General features: G+C 36.5%; 1 protein-coding gene across 3 annotated transcripts in view; it reads left to right on the forward strand.

The window, feature by feature from the left end:
• Window positions 1-10,825, forward strand: part of EGFL6 (EGF like domain multiple 6) — a 29,901-nt gene extending 19,076 nt beyond the window's left edge. For 2 of the 3 annotated variants that reach the window (XM_030280934.4, XM_072933983.1), the window contains 4 exons: window positions 5,581-5,661; window positions 6,823-6,909; window positions 8,263-8,528; window positions 9,710-10,825. In XM_030280934.4, coding sequence (XP_030136794.4) covers window positions 5,581-5,661; window positions 6,823-6,909; window positions 8,263-8,528; window positions 9,710-9,805 — 530 coding nt within the window. In that variant the 3' untranslated portion in view covers window positions 9,806-10,825. The remainder of the gene's footprint in view (window positions 1-5,580; window positions 5,662-6,822; window positions 6,910-8,262; window positions 8,529-9,709) is intronic. The other variant, XM_030280939.4, reaches the window with a different exon arrangement.
• Window positions 10,826-15,251: the final 4,426 nt, after the last annotated feature.

A 15,251-nucleotide genomic window follows, 5' to 3' on the forward strand; every position in this document is an offset into this window, starting at 1 on the left:
AAAAATGAAAAAAAATTAAATTAACATTCACTTTATTGCTATTTAACCTGGAAAGAGAGATAAATATATATTTTTTTAAGGAAGGATCATTTGAAAGTCCTCTGGAAAAAATGGTCTGTAATTGTAATTCTGTAAGACAGCCAAGAAAAAATGTAATTATTCACTTAATACAGTGGAGAATACAAGCTTCTTTGCCAAAGGCATGCTCCTAAAATTGCCTTCTTTTTTTGTTTTCAGTAATTTGCCTGTTTCAGTTTAAGTTAAGGATATAGACTATGTTTCTTCCTCAAATTATGCTAGGGAATTGATAGACAGAATAAAATCGGGACTTTGCTCACCAATCTCCTCCCTTCCTGCAAATATTAACAGGGAGTACTAATGGCATGTTTCAAGTGTGCTGACAGTATCAAAATGTGGAGAATGACCCATTAATTGAAGGGCAGCACTGCTATTAAAGGGATCTGGCCAGGCCGTGGAGGTAGGCTGGCAGGAACAATATAGAGTTCAACAAAAGCAGATGGAAAGGGAGAGAAAAGCCTCATGCAACATTATGGATTTGGGATGACTGCTTAGGAAGATGCTTTGCAGTAAAAGGCAAGTTTTGCCCTTCCCATTACAAGACAAATGAGGATACACTGGGTGGATAGATGGATGGATGGATGGATGGATGGATGGATGGATGGATGGATGGATGGATGGATGGATGGATGGATCTCAGACATTTCAACAGGTGTCTTTTTGGGCCTGCTTGGACAGGTCAGGAAGGATTGCCAGGAATACTGCCCCTAGGGTAGGTCAGCCTGGGTTTTGGTTAAAAGGCCAAAGGGCTCTGCTCCCTCTGCCTGGCGATCCAAGGAGAACTCGGTCTCCTGTAACGGGCTACGTGATTGGGGGCGATTATGCAACCTTCCAGCTGAGTACTCTGTGCTACACTAGTTGGAATGCACTAATTTTCCAGATTTCAATTTGAGTAAGAGCACACAGGGAAAATCCTTTGTCCATAGGAAAATCCAAATAATATACTGTTGTTGTGATGATTGCTGAGATTCTTTTTCAAGGACCTTCCCAACCAAATTAGGACATTTGAACACTATATACCCAGGCTAGGCAGAGAGGCAGAGTCTGCTTATTTCTACAAAAATTACCTCTACAGCTGACAGCAGTAACAATTAATATTACTGATTGAAAATATTAAATCATTGTGGTTCACCTGTATTATTGCCTATACTGCCTTTGTTCCAGTCACATCTGGCCAGAATTTTCCCTTATAGACATAAGAGATTAATATGCTGAATTTGTTAGAGAGATTTTATTTTGCTAGGGGATTCTGGCAGAAAGTTGGTGTTCTGCTTCATGAAGAGATTGCAGCATGCCCAAGATGTAATTTCATTAAGTTTGTGAACTCAGTATTATTTGTGGCTTTCTTGTTTGACAGCAAGTGTGATTCAAGGAGTTAAAGCATTGTTCCATTTTCATTTCAGGATACATGAAAACTGTGTTTTCCTCCTTTTAAATTTCCATGTGCTGTACTTGATCCTCGTTATCATAAAAATTCAGTCATGATTCAGGCGCTTAATTGCTTGAACATTTGGCTTTAAAAACACTTTTAATTTTAATGATATTGAGTGATCCTTCAGAGAATATCATTAGCTCAAATTTACAGCTCAGAAATTTGTACATTTTTTCCTTTCTTTGCTGATGTCTATTCAGCAGATGCCTTTACTACAACATTAAATTCCTCCATATAATCCCCTCAAATATTCACAGAGCATCTGCCTCTTGTATTATTAATATTGGTATTGTTTGTCTTCTGGTAAGAGCAGTTAATTAGGAAAAAATAGAAAAGTCTCTTTAAATTGATGTATTATTTTATCATAGTCATTTTACTACATAATAAATACATAGGAAGCCACTGGAAAATATTGTAGGAAATTATTAAAATTGACCCAACTACCAAAATACTGGACTTTCATGAGAATTTCTAGTCACTAATATTTTTTTGAAGCCCCACACAATAGTTCAAGACAGCAAAGTGAAGACCACAACATGTAAGAAATGTCATAATTAAGGTCGTCAATGAAAACTTAAATTTTTTTCTTATATTTTTGTATCTTATGATACAGTCTGAAATGACTTAAATTACCATTTTGCATGGTATTCTTGCCTTGTCCAACATGAAGGAAGGACCTGTCCTGTTGTGAAATGTGCAGTTTAATAAATTGGAGTATTTATTTATTGATAGCCTAATTATTTATTGATGACTATTCATCATTATTTATTTATTCATCATTATTAAATAGTTTAATAAAAATGAGAATAAACCATAGTATTGGGAAGCTCTTTATTACATGAGAAGTATCCTTTCAGTATATGGGAGAAGACACAGATGGGCCAAAGTACTTGGTTATATAAGCAAGGATTGCAGAGATGCTATACTCCAGCTCCACTGAAATAATTAAGCATGACCTTAATTCTGACAGTTTCTAACGTTTTATTGCTTTTTGGCATTGGTAATTCAGAATGATATTACCAACTGCAAATAAATTCTGTATTCTGTACTTCATGGGTTTATGAAATTCACATTGTGCTTAGAACTCCTGTAACATCATGTAGCCATGTTATTACACAGAGGCACTTCCTTCAGTAGCATCAAGAATGATAAAGAGGGATTAGTATTTGGCAATACTAAAAGTGGACCGTTTCCCTTATGGCTTCACAACTCTTGATGCTGAACAAGAGGATTTCCTCAGCTAAAGACTCTTTTCTGGTAATTACACCACTCTGTGAGCTATTAATGCTCAGACCACAGCTCAGTTCATAGCTATACATGTCAGATTTCTGGCAAATGTAATTATTTCAGAGCAGGAATGGTAGCAGAGAAATGGGATATTCCTGTGAGTACAATCTAGTGGTACAGCATATATATAGGAAGCTCATCTTAAATTTACTACGTCTTATATTCTGCTTGATCTTTTTTTTACGGTGCCCACTCTGTTTTTCTGGGTTTTGTTTTTTTTTAATGGGCTTGATGACATCAGTGGTTAAGAACATGTGGCACCATGATATGAAGGGGTTTGTATGTAGAGATTACATATCAGCTGTCGCTGCACATAAGTTGATGGGGGGCCATCCACAGTACAGAAAGAAGGATGGACCCTGCTGTGCCTAGAGTGGGACATATGTGTGCTTTTTTTTGGTGAGAGCTGGTTCTTAGGTACCATGAGAGGAGACCTGCCTTTCTACAAGACCACTTGATAGCAGAAGAGCTAAAAAGATTAATTATGACTCCTGCCTATTACTTACGAGGGAGTAAACTTTGGATTCTGGCTGTGCATGAGAATGGTCTGATTAAAATATAGGCACTTTTCAAGCGGTAAGGTTTACTTGAAACCTTTCTGTAAGCTGGGGCTTGCAGTTTCTCATAATATGCAGCTGATATCTTTCAGTGAGTGCAAGACCTGATTGGAACGCCTGACTGAAAACAAAAATAGATTTGGAAACAAAACTGGACTCTTTCTGTCCATAACAGTTCTTCGCTTGATAGCACATGGCTACACCTGCACATATCTCTCTCAAGTGAATTCAAGTGTAATTCAATAACTTAACAAATAAATCATTCTGGCAGCTGTTGTCTTCTGTTAAATCACTCCACTCTTTCCCGAACTGATCATATTTTAATAGCTGTCTTCATTTTGGCAAAGGTTTTCACATTCTGAGCCTCTTTCACCAAGTACAAGGCCAAGTTTATGGCATGAGAGTAAATTTAACACCTAATCTGGATGTGCCCATTCCTAATTGTGTATATGTAAACAAAAATTAATTTGGAGAAAGATGTATATTAATCCTTGCCTCAAGTATGAATATTATCCAGGTGATCTAAGCAATGGACTGGGTTAGGGGGAAGCTATGACAACAAGAGACAACATGCTTCTGGCAATTCATCAGAAAGTTCATAAGATTGCATGAACTTTCTCCAATTCAGCACTTCTGGAAGTGCCTCTGGGCCTCTTTGTTAGTGTGTGTTTTCACTGGTTTACACAGAGCAATATTTGACAGTTTTGAAGGAGAAGAAGGGTAAAGTGGATGGCATAGCCTTCATGGTGCTAGGAGGCTCTGGATTGCAGTCGCTTCTGAGTGCATGTGAGCACTTAAAACTGAGTATGTGTGAGCATGTTGGAGTATTTAAATGGAAAGCCCTAGCTCAGTCAAACTCATGGGAAAAAAAGCTCCCCCCTGAACAAATGTGCATCCATGTGAAAATAATGACTTTTAAAATATTTGGCATTTGCGTATGTGATGCAATGCTGAGTAGAGAAAAGTAATTTCCATAGCTTTTCTTAACACAGCTGCCCATGGGGTGGGGCTGAAAAGTGAACTTCAGTTTCAGGCTTTCCGCCAATACATTCTCTAAGAATAATCCAAAGGCTTCTCCCTCACTCCTCTAAAATGGCACTTTTAAACTCCTCCTGTTTTCATAGGTGGTCATGAATATTTCACAGGTATCATCTGCTTATGTGTTTGCAACAGATAGAACACCAGTGAAAGCTGATCTTTCCCTTATCTCATGTGTGATTAGTTACTTACACAGGGTATGCATAAAGACGTTGAGACTTATGATTATTTTTTTAGTGAGTGCACTTATCTATTAATCACTTAAAATAATACAAAACAAACTTAATCATAGAATTTTAAAAGACTTATAGTAATTTAGAGATCACTTAGCATAAACAAGAATATGTAATCTTCTATCTCACCAGACAGCAGAAGATTTCCCTTGGTCTCTGAGGCTGAGAAATAATACTTATTGAGTAACCACCTCTCTCAGGCCAATATCTTAGAGAATGCCCCTAACATTCATTGATACTGTTTTATTGACTCTTCCAGTTTGGCACAAGACACATCAACCAATTTTTACAAAATAATTTGCTCAGGGTGGTTACCAAAACATTAGTGTGTGCTTACCAGCTGTAGCAGGGTGGGTGAAGAAGAAGCTGGAACCTTTCTTCCCAGCCAACAGCAGAACTGATCGGGTATGCAGGAGATGTGCGCCCTAGCAGAGAGTGTTACTTCAGAAAAATAACTTTCTGGGGCTTCTGTTACAGAAGCACCAGCTATCGCTGCCCTAAATACAGGTCTTTGGGCCTTTGATGCCCTAATGTTTATGGCTTTTACGAAGTCCATTTTTTGACATTATCCATTTTTGAGGTTGCTGCTGGCAAGCTGCTGGCAAGTCACTGTCTCTGCTGTCTGGTAGAGTTCAGTTCCATTTGATCATTATAGCAAGACAGCAGATCAGCCCACTGAAGAAAGAGCAACATTTTATGACCTCTTGAATCTGTAATTCAATTGGAGCTGTAGCTCCACTGCTTATAGGTTAGAAGGCTCCGTGCTGTGGAAAACAATTTAAGCAAATTTTTATAATTCAGAATATCTAACTGCAGTTAGGAATATGGGTTTGGTGGTGGAGTGGAAAATACATATATTGACTTATTTAATAAAATATGTCAAGTAGTATAAAGGAATAAAGTACCATTTTCTGTTCCTGTGATTACTCTGTACTTGACAAGTTGTTTTTGCTAGTTCCCAAGGTAAAAGAAGCAGCTGCCTTTGGCCCTCATCTGGCACAGAGGAAAATTCCAGTGTCGAGACCAGAGCAAGAAGGTGGCTTATTTTTATCATACAGTATTTATTTTCCTGTGTATTGTATCTTTTTGTGACAACCTGTGTTAGCTATGTCAGAACTAGTTTAAAAGCCTTTAACATAAACCAAAGATGTTGTGAACACATTAGAGACAGTATCTGGCCAAACTCTGCTACCAGTTCCAACGTTTCCTTTTCCAAGTATGCTTTTTATAACTGTTTATAACCCATGCACAGAAAGTTTCCCCACATTAGAATTTGACATGCAATTGAATTTCACTTGAATAATTTCATAGCCATTAAAAAAATAAAGTAGGATCTTTTGTCTATAAAATGAAAACGTTGCATAGCACACAATAATCTTAAACAAATAAAACAGATGTGCTGGTTGACATTTTTTCCAATTTAGAAAGCAGTAGTCTTAGAAACAATGAATTTAGAAAATAAGGTTGTCTAAATGCCATGTACTGCGTGTCTCTGTCTCATTATAAAATACATTAAAATAACATGAAGGATGCTTCTTTCTGAGGAATTTCAGATGGCTGATGTATTACTCTTAATCTGATCTGTCATGCTTGCATTGCACAGTGTCTCTTTGTGAGTGTAATGCTTTTCATCTTGCACAGTCATGAAGGCTGTGCTGTGCTCTGGCTGACATCCTTTTCAGGGTGCTCTAAAGGTCAACTGATCTGGGCTACTCCCAGCTCCATATAGTTGGACTATCAGGTGCTGATGTAAGGGATTCTTCTCCTGGGAGGCCGGTTTCCCTCGATGGATATTGAGTTGGAACTTGAGCTGATTGCAACTACAACAGCTGATTACATTCTCCAACAGATGGAGAATGGAGGACTCAAAAGCTGGCAGATCTCAATTCCTGATGCTAGAGTTCAACACTAACAGCTCCACTTCTACTTTGGGATTTGCAGGCCATCAATATACAGAAGTCACAGCATATAAACTCATGTGCAGGTGTGAGTAAAAAGACACTGAGCTAAAGAAAGAATTACTACATAAATTCTAATATTTTGATTTTTTGCAGTTTCATCTAGGTCAACACTATCTGAATTCAGATTATAATTTCAGAATGATCTGTACATTAATAACTGTATTAATAAAGAGCAGAATGTTTTAATAGTACTTAGGACATAGTGCTCCTATTAGCTCTGCCAATTTTTTTTTCAGTTGATTGCAGCTTCAGTCGAGGGGTTTGTGACTGGAAACAAGATGCTGATGATGACTTTGACTGGAATCCTGCTGATCGAGATAGAGGTATTTAGATATATGCCATCTAGATAGGCTTTGATTTGATGGCTTACCCCCTCCAAAAAAAAAAGGAGGGGGTGGGGAAACAGAATCCAGAATTTTTCTTTTCTATCAGTGGGTTATCTTTATAAAAGAAGAAAGGAGGCAGAGGATGCTAGAAGTAGATATTGTTTCTTAGAAATGTCCAATAGAAAATAGTAATCAGCAACATATTTCAACATAAATAAATCAAAATGTAAGAAAAATTATTCAAACATAATTGTTTAGAATTTCAAACTACAAGGCTATGGAAATCTTATCAACTACATGTTGTGTCTCTCCAAAATTGGTAGGACATTTAATCACACATCTGTCATTTAGGTGGATGTGGCAATATAGATGCCACATGGCTTAAATATCACTGGGATAACTGCTCAGAAATCCCAGACTCTGCAAGACAAACTCAGAATAAGCCAAGGGTAAGGCTTCAACAACCTATACACGAAAAGGCTCCAGTGGGAGCCTGCTGCAATCTGAAAAAGAGTTCCATGAGAACCATGTAGGACTGCTGAGTGGGTGCACATAAAAAGGTGGGCCTGGATGAGTTTCTTTGAAAGGATCTTTCTCTCCCTGTGACACAGAAATGTTGCAGAAGTTGCTGCAGTAATGACCAGTGGATCCTACAGATCCTGCAGGCTGGTTACACCAGATCCCACATATGCATCCTCTTATCTCAGTCTTTCCATGCTAGTCTTTCTTCACTAATCCTTCCTCTCCTGCTCCATGTAATTCCCTAAATCCCTTCTCTGTGCTGTGACTTCCAGGCAAACCTTACCCTGGCCTTATCCTGTCTTCCTGAACTTACATCTGCTGATTATGACTTCATTTATGGCCCCAGATGTCTTAGTCCTTTATGACTTTGTGTATGTCTGTCACTCCATTGGTCTTCAAGAACTTGGAAATAAGCTGTCAGTTCCTTTGTGAATTTGTCATCAATGCAGAGAACAGTGGAGAGAATATTATGCTAGCTCAAGTACTGAAATAATCTGACCACAGAGGCACAGCAGCATGTTTCATGTTTCAGACTTGCATTTGAAAAACAGATGGTTTTGCCTTCAAAAGATAATACAAGGAGGAATGACTGTAATTACCAATGAAATATGAACTCATCTCCTCTATAAACTGATCTGATTTACAACAGTACAAGTTTATTCCTTCCTAAGTACACTTCCTGCTGCTTTTCTCCAATGTGATTTTAAATTATTTAAGTAAACTAGCTTAAGCTTCCCCTTATTTTCTTAGCAAACGTGTTCAAATTGCTAATAAATAACAGAAGTGCATTAAAGATGACTTTAAAAAAATATATTTTCTTTTGACAAGGTGATGGCTACTACATGGCAGTTCCAGCTTTTGTGGGGCACAAAAATGATATGGGACGTTTAAAACTTCTCCTCACTGACCTCAAACCAAAGAGCAGCTACTGCTTGATTTTCAGTTATCGGCTTGCTGGTGAGAAAGTGGGAAAGCTTCGAGTGTTCCTGGCAAACAAAAAAACTACTCCTGTCTGGGAAGAGAACAAAGGAAAAGATGAAAAGTGGAGAACTGGAAAAATAGAGATATTTCAGGGGGCTGAAACAACCAACAGTGTGAGTATAACACAGTTTATTAGCCAACTACCATATCTAACACGCTGGTTTTATTTCCTAATTCTCAGATGTTCTACCAACTATTTATAGGTGTCAGCAATCAAAAACCTTATCTGAAATAGAAAACAGGAGCCCACATTTTAGGGGGCATAAAAGTTATCACCTGATTGTAATTTCAGAACTGAATCACTCCAATTGATTAGAATACTGATGCCAGTAATTCTGTCATTTTGTAAAAATACTGCATCACATCATAAATTAACACAAGTAATCAAAATCTGCCCTTAATATCTCATGCAACAAAAGCTTACATACATGCCTAGAAAAATGAAAATTTTTCACTCATTTAATGGAAGAGGTTGCTCTCAAAACACACTAAATCAGACCATTCAAAGCAAACGGAGACATCATCTATAATCAAGGTGGGGGCATCACCTTAGGAACAGGATGTACCAACAGGGAACACCGTGCATTGATGTATGCCTGAAAACTGCCTCAGTCAGGACTGCAGACAGTTTCTTCTTGAAATTCTGGGGCCTGCTTTCTATTTGTGTGATGGAACATTTTCAGTGCTGTCTAAAGGTTTCTACTGTATAATTGAATACAGTGAATGTAAAGGAAATGCAAGCCCTTTTCAAGGTCCTTTGCACAGCTGGAATGATGTAGAAAAGCCTTTAAATAAATGAGAATCAGACTATAAAATAAAAAACCCAGACATCCTAGTCATAAAAATAATCCTCCTCTTTATACATAGTATACATACTATATTCAATACATACGAGAGTGTGTAAATATATATAGAAGAGGCAAACAAAATCTGAGGATCCAAATAGATCAAAAATGAGCAATTCTAATGTCTTGAATAAATGAAATCCATGGACATCACATGCTGTGATAAAGCTACATTCTTATAAGAGGATTTCACTCAATTTGCATTTTTTTACAATGCAAGTAAAATAATCATATTAAAGTAATCCATCTGGTATTGTAAATCTGTGCAGTGGATTTTAAACCTAGTTCAAATAATGCAGAAAGGCTTTAAAAATGGCAAATATTCAAGTCATTAAGTCCTGTGTTGTAAAAAAATATTCTTCATTTATAGCATTATAACTAATTTGAAGTTGCTAAATGGTTGAATAAACTACATTTTCACCCTTAATACATATCTTTTCTTATGACAGATCACTTTTGAATCAGAACGTGGGAAGGGTAAAACTGGAGAAATTGGAGTGGACAATGTTATGCTAATTTCTGGTCCATGCCCAGAAGACACCTGACAATGGACATTTAAGTATACCAGATTTAATCCTATTTTTCACATTTTATTAGTAGTGTATTTTTTGTATTCTTTTTGAATTAAAAAACAAAACCAAAACAAACCTATAAAATTGTGCCTTGAATTTAATGCATCAGTGCAAACAGAAAAACTGATGAGCAAGATGCAGATTACACTTTTTTATGAGTTCTTCTAATTTTAATACATGCATTGAGTGTAATACTACCGTATTTTATAATTCAAGGTCAGGGTTTCTGAAGTATTATTTGTCAAGGTTTTTTACAATTCTACATGCTTTTATTTCTTAAAAATCTTCTTGAGACTATTCATTAGTCTTCTGTTTCATTTCTTCTGTTCTAAAAGAACATAAAGCAGTCTTTAAGAGAATGTTACTACTTCTGGTAGTAACATAACTAACTTCTTAGGGGGTATGTTGTTCCAAAAATCAGTATGCATCACCCTGTGTGCAGTATGGCAATCACATACAGAGCCAATGTGTTTGTTTATTTAAATACTTGTGCAAAGATGGGTGGTAGGCAAGCCCACAAAGTCAGCACACCAAGCAAAAATTATGACCACTATTTATTTGTTGTTAATCTTGATATATTCCACTTATCCAGTATATATTTAGTGTTTAATACTCCACTATTGCTGTTGTGTTAAGCTGGCTTCTTATCTTGGGCAGCCTGGTGGCCTTCAGTGTTTACTATTGTATTATTGCTGAGCTGTGCTGAGCTGGCTTTGCTAATTTCTTCTTATCTTGAACGTCCTGCCGTAGCACACCCTTCCTCCCAAATTTTGTTACCCCTCTGGGTCTATGATCTTTGAAGCATGTCGATCCCCAAACTTTAATAAATTAATTATATTGACAAATAATTTATCTTAGCTATGAGGTAAATATGCAATCTATTGAACAAGTAGGAAGAAAGTGAAGACTTTCATTTCCTTTTTGATGGAGCTAAGCAAGTTGATTGATGCCTTTGAGGAGTATTTTCATTACTAATAAAGTATGTAAAATATCTTGATTGTCATCAGTGTCTTTAAATCACAAAAATCAATGTTAAGAAATGATCTCTTTATAGTTTTATAAGGATTTAATGTGCACCATTATGTTACTAACTGGCACGGAAATACAAGAGCAAAAAGAATGACCCATTATTAATGTTTAAGAAGCTTCACATTATGTACTGAACAAAAGGCTCCTGCTGGATTGCAGGCCTACTTTACCCCATTAGAGGTGAGAAAGAATGATTTTCATTGTCCAGGAGACAGTATGACCTAGTGGCCACAAAATAAGGCTCCTCTTACACAATTGAAAAAAATAATCTTTGTTGTGAGTTCCTTCATGACCCTTCAAACATCAGCAAAAAGGGTGGGGATTATCTGCCATCCCCAGGAGCAGGAAGGTGAGCAGTACTTTCCCCCACTGAGTAGGAGCTGCTACCCACGGCCATGCTTGCCCATGCTCACAAGTGCATGTCAGTGTACACATAAACATTTTGGGGACCAGAATCCAGGTTACATCTTTTCTGAAAGGAAGTCAAATGGCAATGCTGGGAAAGATAAGAACATTATTTTTGTCTTGTGATCTCTGTGGAATGTACCTAATGGTCTGGATTCTGAGAGAACAGAGAAACCTATGGAAAACCCTGGTTCAGACAATGTTCAGTTAAATTCATGTGCAAATAATTTCCTCTTGGTTAGTTCAGTGTATCCCCTTCCAGGCTGGCTGCTCACTGTTTATTATTAGTAACCCTCTTATTTTAGCTTTTGTATGAAGAAGGGTACAGCCAAAATGATTGAAATAGAATTTTATACTCTAACACTGAAGAATTTTGAAGAATTCAGCCTATAAGAATCTAAGCTTTTAAACAAAAACACTACACCAGTTCTAACACCTTGAATTGCACCCATGAAGCAAGTCAGGAATGCTTGAGAGATGTCTTGTTGAAACACAGTATTTTTGCACTGTGCACACAACTGAGGAAAGGGTAGGCAAAACTGAAATATCTGGAAAGTTTACAATGGCTATGCAACAAGGAAATGCCTCTTTTTTGTTAGAACTGGTTTGTGTTACAAAACAGATGCTCTAGAAAGTGTAAATGGACTTCAGATTTGACATGGGAACCTGTTTCCTGGTGTCTTTGGAGTTGCTGTGGAAATTGCAGAAAAAGGACTTGGATAAAGCAAACTCTCTTTATATTAGGGGCAAAGACTCCGCTACCTTCAAAATGAGGGCAAAGTTCGTTCAGTATCAAATTGATGCTGACTGTGATTTTATCAGGAGGCCTAAATAACCTGATCACAGTGAGGCAGAAAAGTGAAACAAGTATTTTTCTGGATTCACTCCTTTGTCTGAAGTTGAACTATTCTTACTGAAGATAAAAAAAAATCTAAGTTCAGTTTTACTGAAGTAAAATTCCGTGTCTAGCTTCAAACAGCAATAACTTATACAGCACCTATAAATACTAAGAAGCTTAAGAATCATTACAGTCTTGAGTGCTGCAGTGTTTGAAGAGTAAATGATGTATATATGTGGACCAAACTGAGCCCACCTATAAAAGTGCGTCTGGGCATTTCTTGTATGGGCAGTTACTGGACATAGAAAGATAAATACTGCCTGTGGAAAGCATGATATCTAAAGGATATTTGCTTAATACACAAAAAAAAAAAAGAGAATAAACACAATGAATATGGAGCTAATATTTATTTATTGTTGGATGAATCATAGCCCACCAAGAATCATCACTGGGACCAATACTTTAGTGGTAGAATTCCATCCAAAAGTAAAGTCAAAAGTATTTGTATTTCATGGAACAAGTAAGAAAATGATTTGCACAGATCAGTAATAACTAACTGCAGTAGCAGCCATAAGGTTTTTTGTAGTAGATGTAGAAGTAGTTTCCCATTTTGTTTGCAATGATTTATCATGCACAAGATAGCTTGCATCATAGCATAATTCTAGCATAATAAGATCTGAATAGAAAAACTGAAACCCTTTTTTTTTGTTGTGAATAAAGATAGCTTCTGCAGAAGCAACAAAATAAATCAATTCTGTACAGTCATAAAAAGCACATCAGTGCATTAGCAAATTAGCTGGTACTGTTTGCAATATTAATTCAGAAGGTGGAACTGCTAAGGGTAAAACCTACATGTTTCTCCTTCAGATGAAAAGAGTAAAAGGACATATTATGCCTACAGTCATTAATGCCTCAAAATGTTCCTTACAGTTTTCCATTACTGTGAAATCCATTATCTGCTTGATTATTTTAGACAGCAAGGAAACTGCACTGGGAGTATTTGAGCAAGTTAAAGTCATGCTGTAATCAAGTGGCTTGAACTTTGATAATATCATTTGTAACTCTTAAGTCTGATAATACTACCCTGCCTGAAAGTTAATGAAAAAAAAGAGCTTCTAGCTAATTGCCCGAATCTACACTGCATCCTTCAAAAGCTACTTAACAGATGTGATCACTTAATCTTGAATGTTGTAACAAAAGGTTTGAATCACTTTTCTTCAGCTGCCAAAAGAACTAACCGAGGCATTTCATTTTGACCACGGTGAATACATGGAAATGCTGAGGCATGTTCCCAAAAGATGGTTATCTTTTAACCTGCAGTTGAAAGGAACTTAAAACATTTTCCAGCTATTAGATGTTATTTTATATATTAAAAAAAATATTCCCAAATGCAATTTTTTCAGGATCAAAAAGATCAAGATAATGAAGAGAGGTTTTCAATGACTGCTGCTCATATTTACTTCATAATTGGTATATTGTTAATGACAGATTCATACAACTGCATGTACTGGAGGTATTGTAACTCATGACAATATACTAATGAAAAGGTAAATACCAATGAAGTGTGAGTAATTTACTTGGTCATATGTGCAACTGTTACATTAAAGCTCATCACAGCAAAAGATTTTTAATAGAAAAGAATTTCTAATTTTAACAGTTACTAACCTCTTATATACCTGACTTTAAAGTTTGATTTCAACAAAATTAGACATACAGTCTCTTGGACCCTCCCCAGTTTTTCAGGAAGGGTACATTATACAACTGTTGAGAGAATTGATTATTAATTTTGATTTGGGAAATACTAAGCTGGGGAATATGTAACCTTCTGTGATTCAGTGATTTTTTTTTTAAAGCCTGATTCTCTGAAAACCTCTCAATTTCTCAATATTTCTGTAATGCCTTATACCAATTTCTATTTCAGATACTCCTGAGCAGAAACTTTTCTTTCAGCAGATTTGAGAAATCATTTTACAAGTGATCCTTTTAGGTCCTCGGCAAAAAGTTAACTTCAATCACACATTTAGAGTGTTTTATTAATTAATCTAAAATGAAAGGGAAATATTTCTAAGTTAACATTATGTAAAATAATACAATACATGATTAAAAAATTAATGTATTTAATTCTAAAGGAAATAAGATCTGGGTTAAAGGAAACAGCATGTTCCTAGACATCCTTAAAACAGCATTTAATTATTTTCTTTCATATGCTTCCCTTTACTTCCATGAAAAGACAGTGCTTCTCCAAGGCATAGGATGGTTTGCAGGAGCACTAAATAGCTCCTCAGGTATGTTCTGTCAGGGCCCAAGCTGCAGCTCTCTCTCAAATGATTCCCATCAAGAGCTTGGAAGTCAAAATGCTCCAAGAATCACTCCCTGGAGGCAGTTCATGTGCAGAAGTGCCACTTTTTTGTTGTGTAGAAGTGACATGTTTATTTTTCTGCTGTTTGATCTTTAGAAAGACAGTAGCAAAGTTAGCAGCTCATTCAGGCACTTGAAATCTTTGTCCAGAGCTGACCGCCCTGCTCCATTGTTTTCTGCTGCTGTACAGTGCTTACATTTGATGCCCAAAATCTGCTTGCTGAACTGGACACCTCTGGGGAGCACTCAGTAAATCTGATTTAGGCAGATAAAGCAATCAACCAGAGTCTGGCTTTGATTTCAGGCTGATAGCAGTTTAATGTTATATCCCTAGGGTTTGATTCACTGCAGGTTATTACAGTTAGTAATCTCTGTGCTTTGACGTACTGCAGTATTATATTTTCTTGCTATATTTGATATCTTAATTCATGGTATTTTTGTGTACTGCACAAGGATTTGCCTTCTCACTTGAAAAATGACTCCATTTACAATTATACAATACCATAAAAAACAGCAGTCACAAACATGATAAAATGGTACAAAATAATGATAAAAACTTTTAGAAATACATGCCACAAAGTAATCAGAAAAAAATATTTAAAAATCACCCACAAAAAACTATCATCTCCACAGGCATTAATTTTATTCTAATCTAAGTAATGTTAACTGCCAATTTTAAAAGTCCTAGAACAGATACTATACTCAAGAAAACCACATGTTCACTTACAGTGAGTTAATCATTAGCACCATCTTCCTGCCCAGGATGTAAATATATGGGAGTCCTAATTT

Source organism: Taeniopygia guttata, chromosome 1 (genome assembly GCF_048771995.1).
Source record: "Taeniopygia guttata chromosome 1, bTaeGut7.mat, whole genome shotgun sequence".
NCBI lineage: Eukaryota > Metazoa > Chordata > Aves > Passeriformes > Estrildidae > Taeniopygia > Taeniopygia guttata.